This window comes from Zootoca vivipara, chromosome 2, assembly GCF_965207765.1.
Source record: "Zootoca vivipara chromosome 2, rZooViv2.hap1.1, whole genome shotgun sequence".
In the NCBI taxonomy this organism is placed as follows: domain Eukaryota; kingdom Metazoa; phylum Chordata; class Lepidosauria; order Squamata; family Lacertidae; genus Zootoca; species Zootoca vivipara.
Window position 1 is genome coordinate 76,675,991 of NC_142584.1, and position 18,569 is coordinate 76,694,559.

Consider the following 18,569-nt stretch of genomic DNA (forward strand, 5'->3'; position numbering starts at 1 on the left):
ATTTGAATTCAAATAATTATTCAGTATTCACAGTGGGTTCAATGGAATGATGATATTGTTATTAGTGTTTCAATATTTGTTTATTCTTGTGTTTTTACCATCTTTGTCATATCAACCACAGTATGTATGTCTGTTTGTGTGTGGATATATATGCACTAAGGCAATACTGTACTGAGGAACAATTTTTTGTTACCGTCATTCCAATTCATGTTAGAAACATTGCAATTATTCTGGGTGTTATTTGACTAAGTGATACACAAAGTAGATGCACTGAAATCAGATATTATATATAAATATAGGTACAGTATATTTAGGAAAATTCCAGGATTAAGACATGTTCATAATCAAATAAATTGTCAGAACCTGATCATTTTAGTTTATTGGTTCTGCATATAAATATTTAGTTTCAAATGCCTGAAAATGTGTGTGTGTGTGTGCACTGTATGTAGGTGAAATCCACTTTACCTGATTCTGTTTCAGAACCTCCATTTGATTTCATAGAGGCTGACATGGCAATAGAGTATGAGACATAATACAGATAAAAACTATGAGTTGGCAAGGATACTAACAAGCTCAGTTCACTAATGCAACTGTCTTACTGTCCTTGGAGTTAATCGTCTAGAAAGAAAAGTAGATCTGTATTAGTAGTCCATATATTTCAGGAGAGGCGACTCATAACTGATCTAGACACTAATGTGATCTAGAAATCTGTTCCAAAAGGATGCAGGCCACTTCAAGCAGGGCAAGATCTGGGATAGCCCCTAGCAGGTGTGCCAATTCTAGGGGGCGGAGATGTCTTCAGCCCCCTTAATATTTGTTGGAAGTGGGCCGGCCCTCCTCAATCTGGAGGGAGCAGAGGAGGCCAAGAGTGGAGCCAAGTGTGGAACTGAGCGCAGCACAGTTTCAGTGGCCGGCTCCATCAGAGTGCTCAGCCTTCAGAAAATGTGATGTCACACATGCGCGCAGCGTACAGGGCCCCCTCAATTTTGGGGGCAACTTGGCCCCTTGTGTTAACTCCCAGGAGCAATGGAAATAGCTTTGGTAAGGGTCTGAGCCTAACTGAGCAATTAACGTGGTAACTAGGCAGCTTCCATTATCATCATGTTCTCTGCTACTTGTTAGAGCTTACGAAGGAGGGAGAGCAAGAAGATGATGAGAAACTGGAGAATGTGATTCTTTGATTGAAGTCTGGATTCCTGGCTTTGGGGAACAGCCAAGTGATGAATCCTCTTAACTCAGGTCTCCTGTGTAGTGCTGTTCCTTAGACTGCATCTGAGGCCAGCTTGAAGTTGTAGGATTCTTGAGGCAAGGACCCAGTAATCCAAGTTTGAATGAGTCATCTACTGTCTGCTAGATTATACCTTATAGAATACATGTTCCATAGCACAGGTCTTTCTCTAATTCCAATACCAAATACACACTGTGGTGGCAGAAGGCCTGCAGTTTTATATTTTCACAGTATGTACCAGCAAATGAGAAATTTCCTGTAATTTAGATGTTGTTTCTGATGCTGAGATTTGAGTTTCCTACAAAAAAATTCCTCCTGAACTTCAAACCTTCCTGCAAAAAAGTTCATATTACCACAAATTATCTGTAATTTGAGTGAAATCAGAATTCATCTGGGCACTTCATTTGCAAACACTGCCCAGCCAAATCAAGCAAAGATGTTAGAACCATATAGTTCAAACATCAGCAAGTATTTTTACCCTTCCATTATTTTAACTATGATAGCTGATCTGTGAGTCTCTTGTGGATATTCCTGCAGAAAAAAAGTTCAAAGGCCATGTAGGACCAAACATTTTCTATAATTGCCTTTGTGCTTGCAACCTACACTTGAGATAGAGGCTGAAAAAATGCCACATTGCCCCCAAAGAGCAATAGTTGTTAAAATACTCCTAGAACCAGGAAGCTTGTACTATGGTTGGGATGTACTTTCAAGGTGGATGATACCTTCAATGAATCATTAACACTTCTTGGATCCTGGTGCTGGTTTATGTGTGCTTTTGTTTTGCAGTTTTAATTGATGCGAAACAGGCTAGACCTTTAAATAAATAAAGAAACATAGAATCATAGAGTTGGAAGGGACCCCATGGGCCATCTAGTCCAACCCCCTGCAATATAGGAATATGCGCTCATATGGGGATCAAACCTGTGGATATGGTGTTATCAGCACCATGTTCTAAACAACTGCAACAGCTAGACTGGTGACTGGGAGTGGCCGCCGAGACCATACAACACTGCTCCTGAAAGACCTACATTGGCTTCCAGTACATTTCCAAGCACAATTCAAAGTGTTGGTGCTCACCTTTAAAGCCCAGTATACCTGAAGGAGTGAGTGTCTCCACCCCCATCGTTCAGTCCGGACACTGAAGTTCAGCTCCGAGGGCCTTCTGATAGTTCCCTCACTGCGAGAAGTGAGGTTACAGGGAACCAGGCAGAGGGCCTTCTCAGTAGTGGTGCCCGCCCTGTGGAACACCCTCCCATCAGATGTCAAGTAAAACTATCTGACTTTTAGAAGACATCTGAAGGCAGCCCTGTTTAGGGAAGTTTTTAATGTTTGATGCTTTATCGTGTTTTTAATATTCTGTTGGGAGCTGCCCAGAGTGGCTGGGGAAACCCAGCCAGATGGGCAGGGTATAAATAAATTATGATGAGGAGGAGGAACTGACACCTGGCCTCACCCCAATGTGTATGCTTAGACAGACACCATTCCTTGGATCTACTAACCCTATTCCTGAAATCCTACAGTATGGGAAGCATGCTTATTCTGCTTGCCTGGGCTATGAACATCATTCTGCCCCCCCACCCCCACCCTGAGGTAACACCCAATTGTTTCCAGAAGCTGCACTGTGGACAACAGAAGAAACCGATTTTCTTTCTTTCTTTTAGCTTGCAGAACAAGCTATTACCTGTGAGAGTTTAAAAATACATGAACAATGAAAGCGGATAGTGTTCAGCCTGCCTGTCATATGCTTTGTTTGCTGACAGCACTGGATTCTTAAATGGTTTGCCAGCTGCATCTGGCTTGTAAATTGGGCTGGTAATTGAGTATGCCTAAAGCTACTGGCCACAAACCACTCATTTTGGAGTCATCCCATTGACCTTCTGTACTGAATCTGAGCACTGAGGGTCTCACACGACAAGGAAAGTTCAGCTTCTTTTTCTTGGGGGCCTTAAGGCCCTGAGGAGTCTGTTCTTCACTGAATATGGTCAATACTGTACTTGACTAATGATAATTCAATAAAAGACATGGCTTTCTAATGCAATATTACTCACATGAATATTGATCCAAAACAGTAACATTTGTTAAATCCTTGCCAGATAGTTATTCCTCTTGTATGCTACATTGTTGCTTCTGCCATCAGCAATATAGAAGATTAATCAAAATTGGCTTTACGTAGAAACACCACAATCAAACATGTATTTTGTGAGTGACAAAACAAAAAGAAAATAATCCATATGACTGCTAGGAAAGATAAAACACCAAATTCTGGAATTTGAGTTTTGGTCCCTTCTGCCATTGGTTTTAGTGGTGTGGAAGCTGCTCCTCATCTTTCTGTCATCTTGGAGAGTCGAAGTCACACCACAGCTCATTTCCATGATTGTGTTGCTCCTGCTTTGGTGTGGTAGGAGCCGCAGAGAAAGCTCCTTCTATACAACCTTGGCTCTCCAATTACAGTGGTGCCTCGCTAGACAACTTTAATTCGTTCCACGGGTCAATTCGTATAACGAAAAATTCGTCTAGCGAATCCCATAGGAATGCATTGGAATTTTTAAATTATTTTTTTTGCCCATAGGAACACATTAATTGAATTTCAGTGCATTCCTATGGGAAACCGCAATTCGCTAGACGAATTTTTCGTAAAACGAATTCGTCTTGCGAGGCAACCTCCGCTCAAAAAATCTCTTCGTTAAGCGAAAAATTCATCTTACAGGGCATTCGTCTAGCGAGGCACCACTGTATACCGAATAGTATTGGAAGCAATGGCGTTGCACAGGTTCCTGTGCCCTCAAAAGCTGGAAGGGGCTATTGGGAAGCAGGCTCCTTTTCGAGAAGTAAAATCTGGTTAACTGATCTTAACTAACACTTGCTAGGATGTGTTGTGAAACCACCTTGAAGAAAAATGCATTGCAGAACTGAAAATGCAAGTGGTACCTGTAAAAAAATGTTGCAGTAAGGTGTGGCAGACATCCATGCCCTTTTACAGGATACTCCATTCCACTCCCACCCCCACCTCTTCGTTGCTTTCCATTTCTCTCCTTTCCAATAATCAGCCAGCATTCTGTGGCCACAGAGTATGCTCAGTCCCCATAGGGCTATTTTGGGCATATTTTTTTAAAAAAAAATCCCCTTACATTTTGGTACTTCTGCAAACCTTTGTATTCCCCTAAGCTTGCTGATACATCTACCTTGTCTGTGGAAGGTATAATTTGGCTATATAAGGATCAATTATATGAGCTCACTGTATAGGATGGAAGACAAGGTGGGTGAAGCTATTCATAGGTTATATGTTGTTAATAGTAAATATTCGGACAGGATCTGTATCCCTCAGCTGGAGCAGCTGTCCAAGAGAAGCTTGAAGGCTGCAATCCCATGTATACATTTACCTGGCAGTAACTCCCATTGGACTCAGTTGGGCTTACTTCTAAGTAGACAGAAGTGTAAGAAGCAGTACAGTTGTACCTTGGTTTTCAAACAGCTTAGTTCTCAAACGTTTTGGCTCCTGAATGCTGCAAACCCAGAAGTGACTGTCCCGTTTTGCGAACTATTTTTGGAAGCTGAACATCCGACGGGGCTTCTGCGGCTTCCTACCGGCTGCAGGAGCTTCCTGCAGCCAATCAGAAGCCATGCTTTGGTTTCCATTTGACAGACAGTCAGACAGACAGACAGACTTCCGGAATGGATTCCATTCGACTTCCAAGGTATGACTGTGCTGTAATTGTAAGCTTCTGCACAATGGAATTTTCACAGACCTATACCCAGGTGTCTCCCTTTGTACGAAATCAGGAGACCAGGTCACAGAACTCATCCTAGCATACAAAAATCCGTTTTCCCAAGGCGTATTTTATATAGTTGTATATCTGCTATTTTTCAGGTTCAACAAAAGATTTAATTGAAACTTGCTGTGCTGCTGGACAACAGTGGGCTATTGACAACAATGAATGCAGAGAAATCCCTGTAAGTGGAGCTGATGGCGACATTTGCAGGTATGTAAACTAAAGTTAAGAAGCTGAAAAATCACAGTCTGCATTTTATAATCTGACATATGATTGTTACACACATACAGGGATTATCCACACTTACCATTGGCCCTGCTCTTTCCACCCAGAGTTCCACGTTTTAACACTCCGTGTCCAAGCATGCTTTTTCTCCTTTTTTTGCCCCCAAGCCTTTCTCATGAAAACCTGTTCTTTAAAACTTAAATCAGACCAAACATCAATCCATGTTTCCTGCAGATTGACGTTTGTTCTGATGGAGCTATAAAGAGCTGGTTTTCACCGGGAAAGCTCCAGAGGGGTGGGAGGAGGGATGCATTGTAGACCATGTCTGGAAAGTGCAGAAGAAAGTTATGGATAAGCCCATCTGCGCACATGCTGCATAAACTTACTGAAGTGTGGCAAGATGGCCTGACGTATATATAAGGAACATTTCTCTCCCAAAATATAGAGCCTTCATGTACTTGAACCTTTTAATATGCACATTCCTCCAATTACAGGAGAACAATTATTTTGGCTTATCGCAGATCATACGTTGATTTTTTTAATGCTATAGATGAATGAGATAAGGCCTTTAATTTTGCCTGATAAAAATCAAGCTCCCTCCTGAGAATCTGTGCTAAGTGCAAAAGTCTGTTTCTCATAAACGGCACACATAAAATGCACTGTGCAAAGGACTGTGCATATGGAACTGAGTTAATGGGATGCTTACTTTCCATCACTGCCACCTGAATCTTGGCCTTTGCAAAATCTATTTCCCCAGTGTAATCTCACAGAATTTGATATGACCCATTTGCTAAGAAGTGCACTATTATAGCTGCGTAAAGGAATCAAGATTCTTGGTCTAAAATAGCAGGAATGCTGCAATTAAGAAAATGTGAGCCAGTTTCTCTCTCATTTGTGGGGGGAAATGTCTAGCACAAATGGAAACTAAATAAATAAAGATCAAATTTTAAGTAAATGAGCTCCTTACAAAGGGATTTAGAATTTAATTAATGGGTCTTTATTCTCGTTCCATATGTAAATATCAGACTGAACTCCTGCTCAAAAGATTATATTCATTTCACTGCAACTTTCTATAGCAAGTTTACAAATAACCAAAGAAGATCTGATATTAGTGGAGTACAGGAGCTTAGCGAGGAGGAAACAGTGCACTTGGTGATAGAAGCATGCAGCGGCGCAGCGAGCCGCTCAGTCACCAGGGGCGGCAACCCGCAGCGCCGGCAACCCACTTCAGAGCGCGCTTTACAGGAAGAAGCAAAGCAAGCTCCGGAGTGGGGTGCTGCCGGTGGCGCCAGGATCCCGGCCCCGCAACCCGCTTCGGAGCACCCTTTGCTTCTTCCTGCAAAGGGCACTCTGAAGCAGGTTACCGCCAGTGGCGCTAGGATCCCGGCCCCGCAGCACTGGCAACCCGCTTCGTAGCTTGCTTTGCTTCTTCCTGCAAAGGGCACTCCGAAGTGGGTTACCGCCACCAGCGCTAGGACCCCAGCGCCGTAGTGCCGGCAACCCTCTCCGTGCAGCACATCTGCAGCTCCGCACTCGAGTGCCATGATCCTCTGCGATCCTGACGCTTGAGCGCCGCCGCCAGCAAACTGCAAGCAAGCCGTGGAGCGGGTTGCTGGTGGCGGCGGGGGGATCCTCGGCGATCCTCAGCACTTTGCAGCTCACCTTTGCTTGTTCCTTGGCGAGGGGTGGCCACTGTTGCCCCTCCCTGGCCCGCCCCTCACCCAGGAACAAACAAAGTGCATGCTGAGCAACATTGGGGCCTCCACGATAGCGGTTGCGCCATGGCAGCACCGGCCGTCGGAGGTGGAGGTGGGGAGGCGGCGTTGCCCCCCCCCCCGAGTGGAGCTCGGGACGGCCCGCCCCCATCACCCCCCACTTGCTACGCCCCTGGAAGCATGATATTTGGTATGTATTTATACAAAGAGTAGCCTGTCAAGCCTCCTCATTTTATGCTTGTGTAGCAATTGCACAATCCTGCCTCTTATCATGGCCTGAGCATTGTACTAATGGAAGGTATGGACTGCATATATGTATACTGAGCCAATAAATAAAGAATGAGAATGACTGGATCCATGTTTGACATGGATGGAATGGTAATGATTGTCTCTGGCAAGATAATATAACACAGGATCCAACTCCTAGGGGCCAAGGTCCCTTCGGCCCCCTGAATAAAATATTTGAGGGGGCTGGTCCTCCCCAAGGTTGATGAGCATTGCCATTCAAATAGTGTGTGTGCACTGTGTCATGTGCTCTATTACGTTGGGACAGGGCTTACCTGCCCCCCAATATTTTATTCAAGTTGGCACCCTGCAATATATAATATTTCTATGTTGATCAAGACCTGGAATGTATGTTTCTGCACAGAGACCATAGGAAAGTGCCTCTTACAGTATTAAATCAGACTTGTTGGTCCATCTAGGTCAGAACTCTCCCGGGTTTCAGAACAGGGACTTACTCACAAGTAAGCATCCAGTGGATTGCTAGGCATCTTGCAGAACCCCCCCCCCCCTTGAGATGGACAGTACTAATAGTCATGTTGTTATGGATGCATTTTAAGGACATGGAAAAACTGATGTGAGATCCACCACTTGGTCTCTAGATCTTTCTGAATCATGGTTGCTAAAATCACGGTCAACTCTAAACAGTTGGATCATGCAAGACCAAGATTGCATCAGTTGCGCTAGTTGCCAATGCATTCCCAAGCCAAATGTAAAGTGCTGGAGGGGCGGGGGGAATCTCCGGGTTTGGTCCTGCTGGGTGTGGTGAAGCAAACCACTGCAGTCGTCAGCACTGAACCAGCTGGCAAGCAGATGGTTTAATCCTGCTGGGTGCTGCTTTGCCAGCACAAAGCAGCCCCTTGCAGCCAGCAGGATTGAGTGGAGAAGTGAAATCCTGTGGGAAACATGCTGGCAAAGCAGTCTGCAGGATTGATCCCTGCAGGGCAACAGTGCCATGAACCTAGAGCTCCACTAACATCATTCCACAACCTTCCTGTTGTGGCAAACACAGTACTGCCCCTACACACACACACACACACACACACACACACACACACACACACACACACACACACCTTTGCCCCTATTGACCTCTTGATTCAGCATTTTGAGTTGCAAAATAGTGCTGTCAATGAAAGGCAAAGAAAGCATGCAGAATATCTATTTGGCATGTCCAGTGGTGTCAGTTCTTACTGAATAATGGCATTTGCAAGTAGAAACCTGCCTTTTGAGAGCAACGTGTGTTTTATTTGTTGTAGAATTGCTCAGAAGCAGTGTTGTGTCTCGTATTTAAAGGAAAACAGCTGCATTGCTGGCATGATTGCTGCCAGAGAAGGTGAATTGTGTGGCCCGGATGAAAGTGAGACCTGCGGAGGATCATTTTATAAGGCAAGGCACAATGCTGAAACCTTTGTGGCACCACAACTAATTCAAATCAGGTTAAGCTTTGGCACTTTTAAGGGTTTGGCATTTGTTCTCTCTCTCTCTCTCTCCTTAATTGCAAAGCATCATGGACCAGGAATGAAAATTTCACTTAGCTAAGCATTTTGACTGCTCATATTTATTTCTCTGCTTCAACCAGATGCACAATCTTGAATTTCAGGGCTTTCATTTTAATTTGCTTTTCCATATATCTAATAGATAAGAATTTCATTAGTGAATTGCTTAAGAAGTCTATCTCCAGTATTATACTTAACAGCATGTTACTTGCTTTTTAAAAATCATATTATAGATAGGGAAGTAGATTACATCAGCCCCCTCCCTCTCCTTGCTTAGCCACTTATTGGACTGAAGCTGAACTGAGCAGTTGAACAGAACACTTGACTTAGAAGAAGAAATGTTTGACTCCAGAAACTTTAGCTCATAAATAAAGATTGATGCAGATGCTAAATTGGGGTGTGTGTGTGTGTTTCCCCTGGCAAAAAAATCCCACAGCTTCATTCACCTCATTGATTCCCGTACAATGGAGCCTTGCCAGTTTCTGCCTGCTTAGGATCTGCCTCCTTATTTATTATGTCCTTTCTTCCAGATTGTAGCCAAACTGAAGGTTTCAGAATTCATTAAACATTGATCACCATTTACATAGTTGTTTGATACTCCCAAGTGTAATTTTCCATTGCCTCAGCAGGAAATGCATTAATCCTGCCAAGTCTTGTAATATCAAAGTGTCTTACGAATAACTTCTGTTAGTATGAAAAATGTAAGGTCATTCTTGGTGCAACACAGGGGTTAATTGGTTGGTGCGGCTTATTATTCCTACTGAATAATCTAATTTTCAGGACATTATTACAGTATTTGATTATTTCTGAAAATGAGTAAAAACTCTAAGTTGAGATTTGTGTCATGGATCATTTTTCTGCAATGGATGTTGCTACGATATAAACTGTACAGTCCATTTGCCGTAAAATTCCAAGTGAGTGAACAGGGAGAACTGCTTGTCAAGGACGCCTCAACATTTTGGGAATTACTTTTTTGTGCAGTGAAGTCTTGTTCCATGTGCGTTATTTCAGAGAACGAGGCTGTGATTTCATGCATGCTTACCTGGGAGCAAGTCCCATAAAAAGGTCTGATGTGACTTGCTTATGAGGAGACATGCACCTAATTGCATTGTAAGCAGCACTGAAGTCAGGGTGGTATTACTGGTGCAACTACACCTGATCACATAATAAATACATGTTGAATGGTGAGCTGTTTGAAATAGGAAATGTGCGCCATGTTTGCTAGCATTCAGCCTCCTGCTGTTGGCAGTGGTGGCTGGTGCCCATTGGGACTGGGAGTGGAGGAGGTGGAGCCAGAGCCAATGACAGGTAAAGCCAATGGCATGGCTTGCTCCCATCCTCCTGCTTGCTTTGTTCAACAAGTGTGGCATTGATATGATAGCTCAGTCAGTAGAGCATGAGACTCTTAATCTCAGAGTAGTGGGTTCTAGCCACACATTGAGCAAAAGATTCCTGTACTGCAGTAGGTTGGAAACAACAACAACAACAACAACAACAACAACAATTTAATATTTATACCCTGCCTATCTGGCTGGGTTTCCTCAGCCAGTCTGGGTGGCTCCCAACAGAATATTTAAAACACAACAAAACATCGAACATTAAAAACTTCCCTAAACAGTGCTGCCTTCAGACGTTTTCTGAAAGTCAGATAGTTGTTTATTTCCTTGACATCTGATGGGAGGGCGTTCCACAGGGCAGGCGCCACTACCAAGAAGGCCCTCTGCTTGGTTCCCTGTAACCTCACAGGTAGGGAATTGCCAGAAGGCCCTTGGAGGTGGACCTCAGTGTCCGGGCAGAACGATGGGGGTGGAGATGCTCCTTCAGGTAGATGGCCCTTGCGATCCCTTCCAACTCTACAACTCTGTCAGACTAAGGAGAAGGAGGAAGTTGAGGGCCAGGGCCTGCAGTGGGGCTGGTTGTCACTAAGAAGGCAGGCAGCTGGGGGTCAGCTGAGGGCAGCCTGAGGTTGGCAGTCCAAGGCTTGATTTGCCCTAATGGGCCAGCCTTCACTGGCTGATGGTTCAAGGAAGATCCCTTCAAAAGAACAGTTAATAATAAGACTGCAAAGTATTTCTGAGGCACAGAGAAAATGGGATTAGGTTTCCCAACTACAAATGTGCACTGTGGGGGTATTGGCAAGAATGAGCAAACAAGTTGAATAGGAAAGGGAGGCATATTGTCATATCTGTATTCCTGGACTAGGTTGTGGTGAATGTCACTAAGACAGGTGTAACACTTAGTCCTGAGGGCATTCTGTTTTTTTGGGGACAGCCCAATCAGCCTTATAGTTCACTGAAATTATTTGTGCTTTGATTAAGGGTAGTGTACCTATAAAAAAGAAATAAAATAACAGATTCCTTTTATTGAGCCAATTAATGTTGGTTTAAAAGCATGCAAGCTCGTAAACATCATTTAGTATTCTGTGGCAGGCTACAGAGATATGAATATGAAACCATCCAACGCACTGAAAAGATAAAACCTCAAGCCCAGATGGAGGGAAGTACAATAAAGATGACATCTGTAAGAGAAGGAAGTTAGAAGAAAAGAATAAAAGCAGGCGTGGAAAACAAAAAAATGCTGCAGGACGCTCTGCTCATTAAAGATTCCAAGTTTGGTTCATAATGACTCTCGAGTCTACGGAAGACTCTAGGAGGAATATAAAATGTATTTATGTACATTTGAATTTGTTTACTACATTTTGACTACCAGGGTCCTCAAAGTAGCAGCTTATAAGAAAAATAAAACATCAACAATGCAAAACATTATAAAATCAGTTCATAAGAATGCAAGATGTTAAGAATATTCCGTCTTCTTAAACACAAATGAACCAATCCTGTCTTCTTAAGAAGTCAAAGTAAGTAGCCCTACTTCTTAGACACCACAGTGGAATAAAGCCATCCTGACAGATCTCACAAAAACCACAGTGGGAAGGAGCTGGTCAGTTTCTCTAGGGAGCAAAATCACAGTGCAGGTCCTGCTATGTTTCAGGTGGAGGCTAATTTTATCTCAGAAGTTTGATAAAACATCACCTTTGCTCCATGGAGACATATATATTAGAGGTGTGCATCAGATTCAGATAAATTCCAAATCCCAAGCTGAAGAAGACGGCTTTGAAAAGGTTTAGGGCTTGCCAAAGGTGAACTGAGGTCTCTTCAAGGCAGTATGTGTTGAAGCACCTCTGAAGTGCTTCATGGCTCCAACACAATCCAGATTTTTTTTAAATAAAAAATTGCTTCAGACAGGTATCTATTAAAAGCAAAAATACTGTCTCTAAGCCTGCCATAACACCATAACTCCAGGGAGGAGTGATGGGCAATACTGCAGGGCAGGTGCTAGGGTTTTTTGCGCCCTAGGCGAGATCACCTTCTGGCGCCCCCCACCCCACCCCGCCAACCATATTTCAAACACAGATGTATTTCACATCCAACCTGTTCCTTGTAACCATGATCTCTGCTACATGTTCCAAAGCAGTGGCAGTCCTGCTACCACAAAATAATAGTGCAGGGTGGGAAGGGAGGGGGGAGAGAGAGGGAAGGAAGGAAGGAAGGGGTGGGTAAGAGAGAGAGAGAGAGAAAGAAGGAAGAGAGAAAAACAAAGAGAGGTGAGGGGAAGGAAGCCTGTTCTTGCGAGAGGCGGCGGCGGGATGAGTGCCCTGAAAGGAGTGCTTTCGGGGCGCTGATCCTGTCGCTACCTCTCGCAGGGACGGCCGCGTCTCCCTTCTCCCTGGCTCACTTCAAAGCTGACTGCTTCAAAGCCTTGAAGGAGGGCTTCAAAGGAAGCAGCGAGGGAGGGAAACGGAGCGCTCCCTTGTGGTTTGCCCCAAAGCAGCGGGGCTGAGGAGGCGAGTTCAGCGTTCCTGCCCCCCGCGTTGCACCCTCCAGCTTCCCGTCGCGCCCTCTGACTACCCGCCGCGCTTGGCCTTGCCGGTGGGCGTGACGGGGAGCTGGAGGGAGGGCAAAATGTGGCAGGTGAAACGCCTAGCTCGCGCTCCGCCGAGCTGTGCCGCCTCCGCCTGCTCAGCCAAAGCTAGGCTAGGACAGGACGGCCCTGGGCAGGCTGGCCTGCGCCCCCTCCATTTTGGCACCCTAGGCAACTGCCTAGTTCACCTAAATGGACGCTCCGGCCCTGGGCAATAGCACAGTGGGGAGAAGACAAAGCAAAAGTTTCATTGTAATCAGAGGGGGTTACTTTACCTGGAAAATGAATTATTTTTAGTTTGCACCAGATTTTAGTTTGCACCTGATTTATTTATTCCCAGGCAAATTCTTATAGGGTTGCAGCTTTCAAGTTAAAAATCAATACCTTGAAAGCAGCCTGTAATCAAAACAGCAACCAATGTAATTTTCAGAAAATGGGCATGAACTCTGCAGGGCAGTTGTGAAGATGCCGAGCCTTTGGTGCTATTTCCTCTTTGAGTTAAGGAGCACTACCCCCTTCACCACTTCCTTCATATGCAATGGGGGCAATTTTGCTGCAGACATTATGAGGCCCAGAGAGAAATGGGCCTGAGATTAAAATAATACATTTCTTGTGACTGGCTGCTTATACTGTCAATCAGCCTGCCTGCCAATGGAGGAATAGGGGGAGGTATTTTGGCATCACCTCAAAATACACATGAGCACTTTGTTGCAGCATTAAATTAATATAAAAACACATTAAAACATCTCATTCAGTTGTCTTCTCTATATTGCACCTAGGAAAGAAAGAGCTGTTGGGTGGAAAATCCAGCTCTTCTAAGTTGTTTTTGTTTGTTGGAAAATTATGTGCAGTTTTATTGTTTGTGGTGGCTTGATTTAACAGTTTGAAAATGGAATCATAAATTGGATGCCGTAGGGGTAATTATAATTACCTGCTGCTATAAATTAAGTTTCTCAGTAAGAAAGAACAGGTCTATTATACTTGAATTTTCAGCTTTGAAACTTCTTGTTGTGGGTGATTGCAACATTTACTAGTAGGTATGGATCGACTGTTGTGTTCGTTAATGTGAATTTTGTCACAAATCATAAAGAAACATATTGGGGGGGGGAAGAGATCTGATATATGATCCTGAAGCCTTTGCGTTGAAAACAGGGATTTGCATGTGTAGACCTTTTAACCACCCCCAAAATAAATTCAGACAAGGCTCAAATTTTAGGTTTGGTTTTTGGCGGAATTTAGGCCACAACGTTATTGATTACAATCAAGTGAGTGGTTGCATAGGCTCTGATTTGACTAGCTCCCTGCACCCTTGCAGATAGCACTGACCCTGGGCACCAACCATAAGTCGGCCTCGGGTGAACACCTGGGACAGTGGCAAGCAGGAGCCCTGCTAGGCCTCCACCCAGATGGCCCCTGGACTCAGGCTCCGGGCACAACCCCTCTCAGGGAAGACCAACCATGAGTCCATGGATTCCTTTAGCGGAATACCCAATGCATAGGGATTGCGAGACTGTTCTCCCATCCCTATCACCTGAACCAGAGCCTATCCACAACCTTACAAGTTGTGACGATTTGCTACGTGGCAGGCGAAACCCAAATGGCACCAGCCAATCAGCCAAGTGGGGAAAATTCCTGCCGTGCCCCTGTCTCAATGACAGGCAACAGACGACGGCATAGCAAGGTCAAGCACAAGCCCTAAATATAGGGAGAGGTGGGCGGGTGTTCCGATGCACTGAGCCCCAAAGAGGAAGCCCAGGGACACGTGCATGGGCTTAAGTAGTGGTCCCTCGATCGCTTTGACTGGCGTCCCGCTAACCCAATTGCTCCCAAGATCGAGGGACCACCAATAGGGTGTTGTGGCCGCTCCAATGTTCCCACCCACAACAGAAGGCCTGATTGCCAGGTCCCACTGCAACACGTACCCTCTTGTAAAGGAGGACCCGATTTGCAGAATGATGACATCCACCATAAAGATGCCATTTTAGCTGCTGAAGCCCAAGCACAATAGGTCTTGTGCAGCTGTACTGAAAAGCTGGTTCATAGATGAGCCTGATATATTAAATATCACATGAATTTGTTACAGTTAGTCACTGAGTGACACAGGGCAGCCCTGAACAGATTCCAGTGCCCCTGATTCTGGTGCAGGTGAAATAAATGCACCCCTGCCTGCCTCCCTCATTTTCTTAGATTCGGGCTGATGGCTAGGGCAGCTCGGAAGGGCCCTTGTGCAAATGTGTGTGTGCAATGGTAGAGGCCTAGCTGGAAATTATTATTATTATTATTATTATTATTATTATTATTATTTATATTATTTATACCCCCACCCATTTGGCTGGGCTTCCCCAGCCACTCTGGGCAGCTTCCAACAAAATATTAAAATGCAGTAATCCATCAAACATTAAAAGCTTTCCTAAACAGCTTAAAGCCTGCTGCCACTACAAGGGAGACAGATTGAAGAAACTGTGAACTTGCCCCACCCCGTAGCTAGACCAATTGCAGCTTAAAGCTAGGTGGTGTCATAGATCTTTAAAAAAGTGGAGACTTGCACACGCTGACCAGCTTCCATTTTGACATGCATTGTTTGTTTTGGGCTTCTGAGAAGTACGTAAAGGCAAGAAGCGAGGTGGGGGGGGGGAGAGAGTGCCAGCCAGCAATGGTTCCCACCTGAGAGGTGCCGAGACACTCTGGCACACTCCAACTGAAAAAAAGCACAAGGAAGTGCACATTTCTTAGGATGGCCATGCTTCAGTTCATGTATTATTGGAGGAAGTGTGAAGTTAGTAGGTTCACTTTCAATATGAATTGAACTGAATTCCTCTCACGTCCCTGCCCACCAGTGACTATCAACATGCTCGAAGCCATTTTGGCATACAAGTGGTATATAGATTAGTAAATAAGAATAATATATAGTAGTTATTTGGTGACACTGCCACAGTTGCCATGCTAACGGTCCCCTTCTCTTGCAGCAATGCTGTGATTGCTGTGCGTTGGGCCTACGAGTGAAAAGTGAAGGTCAAAGCTGCGAGCCCAACCCCAATCTTGGCTACCCTTGCAGCCATGTAATGCTTTCCTGCTGTGAAGGAGAAGACCACCTCATCCCTCCAGAGCTAAAGAGGCACCCTGAACCGCTGCCAACAGCGACACCAGAGAAACGTAAGTGTTGCATTGTTAACTACAGGAAGCAGAGATGTGAGGCATCTTCTTCACACTCCGTAAAAACCATCAACCTGGAGGTAACTTGCGTTCTCTAGGCTAACCATTTCCAAGAAATTTAGGTGACTCTCAACTGCAAGAGCAATTATTTGCCTCTGCACAATGCTCGATTCTGCTCCTGTCTCTTCTGTTTATTGTTTGTTGCAGTATTTGTGAGAAGTGCCACATTTTACCACAAGGCCAAGCAGGTTTTATAAGGGGTTGTTAAGGACAATGTATATATACCTGTTTTTCCAACTTACAGAGATGGAGGTTTTTAGCATAGAGTTTATGCTATCCACACATATTGAGGGGCATGAAATCTCCTTACTGCAGTAGTACATTTCTGGAATCAAAGTTTTCATAAACCATATCAATATATAGGTACTGTGGGACATAATTTTACATCTACTACAGAAGTATTTGGAATGTGTGCTTCAATATCATTATGCGGGATGTGGGTGGCACTGCGGGTTAAACCACAGAGCCTAGGGCTTGCCAATCCCTGTGACGGGGTGAGCTCCTGTTGCTCGGTCCCAGCTCCTGCCAACCTAGCAGTTCGAAAGCACAAAGTGCAAGTAGATAAATAGGTACCGCTCCAGTGGGAAGGTAAACGGCGTTTCCGTGTGCTCCTCTGGTTTGTCATAAGCAGCTTAGTCATGCTGGCCACATGACCTGGGAGCTGTACTCCGGCTCCCTTGGCCAATAAAGCGAGATGAGCGCCGCAACCCCAGAGTCGTCTGCGACTGGACCTAATGGTCAGGGGTCCCTTTACCTTTACCATTACAGAACAATAACATTATACTTTGTATTTCCTGCCCCCCCCCAATCCCTTGAGTCTATGTTCATCAAAAGCTTAACTGAGGATCTGTCTGTTGTCTGTCTCCCCCTGCTTTCTTGATCGGCAGCCTTTAATATTAAACAAACACCATCAACAAAATAAACACATATTGGAACAAGATACATTTAGTTACCATTATAAAACAAGACACCATAAAATTTATCCCCAACATACTCGGTTGTAAGAGAATCTGCACCAATCATACAACCATATTTATGATATGGAAATTTCAGTTATCAAACTACATTGTTTGAATGGGAAATGGCTATCAAAGATTAGCTAATATCAACAGACGTTTCTTACAATGCAATTACTACACATATACATGAGAAATAATGTTACCAAGTGATAACCCTGTTGCTTGATAAATGCCCAGAAGAAGTGGATAATCAGTGGTCTATGAATGTTGAAATAAGATAAAATAAATTGTTGCAAGAGTTGCCAAGGGAACCTGTAGCCAAAAAACGAAATTCACATCCAAGGAATCTTACTTCCTGCAGCACTTGGACCACTTGCAGCACAACCACTTGGACAAAAATCTTAGCAATGAACTCAAATTGGGGTTTTATTCGAATTTCCTGGGAGGTGAGGACTGAGGGGTAATATGCTTTGCCCTTGGCAAATGTGGATTCAGGCTACATGCATAAACTAAAATACGGTTCACGATAATACCATTTTATTAGATCATTTCAGGTTGCCAATACTAGCATGCACAGTCCTGAACAAGCTTGCCCTAGTACCAGCCAAACAAAGTTTTGAGTTCTGTAGTCGGGGTGCTGGTGCTGGTTGTGGATCCCTTGGTGAATGTAACGCTGGGTTGCCCTACACACAGCAAGGCCTTCTCAGTGGTGGCATCCTCTCTGTGGAACTTCTGTTGTCTCCCTGCTATTTTCATTCAGGAATCACCTCCAAATCTATTTGTTTTTGCAGGCCTTTGTGACATAGTAAGAGAGACCCGTTTGCTATAACTGTATCACTGGTTGTTCTACACTTTGATTACTTTTTTTTTTAGGTTGTGGTTTTAATTATATTGTTTAAGCCTGTGGTTTTAGATGATGTAAGCCACCTTGGGCTCTGTATGAGCAAGGGGAGATCATAAGCAATAAAACTTAATAAGAAAATAATAATAATTAGATATAAATCAAGCTTTAAAATCAGCTGCATTCACATCCCTCCTGTTTTCTCATTGTAATTTTGCACAACTCATTTAATCAACTTCTTGGGTGTGATTCATTCATCTCCAGTTACTTCTCATACGTCCAGCAGTTCCAGTCCTTCAACTGATATGTTTATTAATTTTTCACATGACCGGGTAGAAGGCAACTTCATTCAGAACACAAACAGAATTATTGTGGGGAGGGAACCTGAACTGCAGCTGTTGGATCTGGAACTCCTGCTTTGTTCATTCCAGAAAACAAGAATCAAGAGTGGAGAGAAATGGAGCTTCATGAACTAGTGAAGTGAGTGGCAGAGCTCCATCTAAGAAGCTGATGTCAGGGAAGAGGGTGCCCAGGGAATTCAGAGGTATCTGGAGAATACCCTGAATCCAAATAATCTCACAGCTAAAAAAAAGGCTTGGTAAGATGTAGGAATTCACATAAACACTAGTTTTCTTTGCCCCCCCCCAATTCTCTCCTTGACACAGATAAAGGGGAAGGATGGATGTTTCTGGGACACAGCCCATCCTCTGTGGACAATGATCCTATTGTGTGGACGCAGGGAGCGGGGGATTTGCATCTCTGTGTGCCACCCACATAGAATTGCATTATTCCTTTCTGCCCTTTTTTAGGGACTCTGTGATCCACAATCCCTCTTTGCTCCCATCCTCTGCCTGCCTAAATGACAGGCACTCCACAAAATCAATAACATTTGCTACTTGGTTACAGCATAAAAGCTATT

The 18,569-nt window shown here is 44.2% G+C and overlaps 1 protein-coding gene across 2 annotated transcripts in view; it reads left to right on the forward strand.

Annotated features, from left to right (window-relative positions):
• FBLN2 (fibulin 2) overlaps nucleotides 1-18,569 on the forward strand; it is a 138,752-nt gene that overhangs the window by 76,778 nt on the left and 43,405 nt on the right. For both annotated transcript variants that reach the window (XM_088662212.1, XM_088662213.1), the window contains 3 exons: nucleotides 5,097-5,208; nucleotides 8,480-8,609; nucleotides 15,604-15,790. In XM_088662212.1, the coding sequence (XP_088518338.1) occupies nucleotides 5,097-5,208; nucleotides 8,480-8,609; nucleotides 15,604-15,790 (429 nt within the window). The remainder of the gene's footprint in view (nucleotides 1-5,096; nucleotides 5,209-8,479; nucleotides 8,610-15,603; nucleotides 15,791-18,569) is intronic.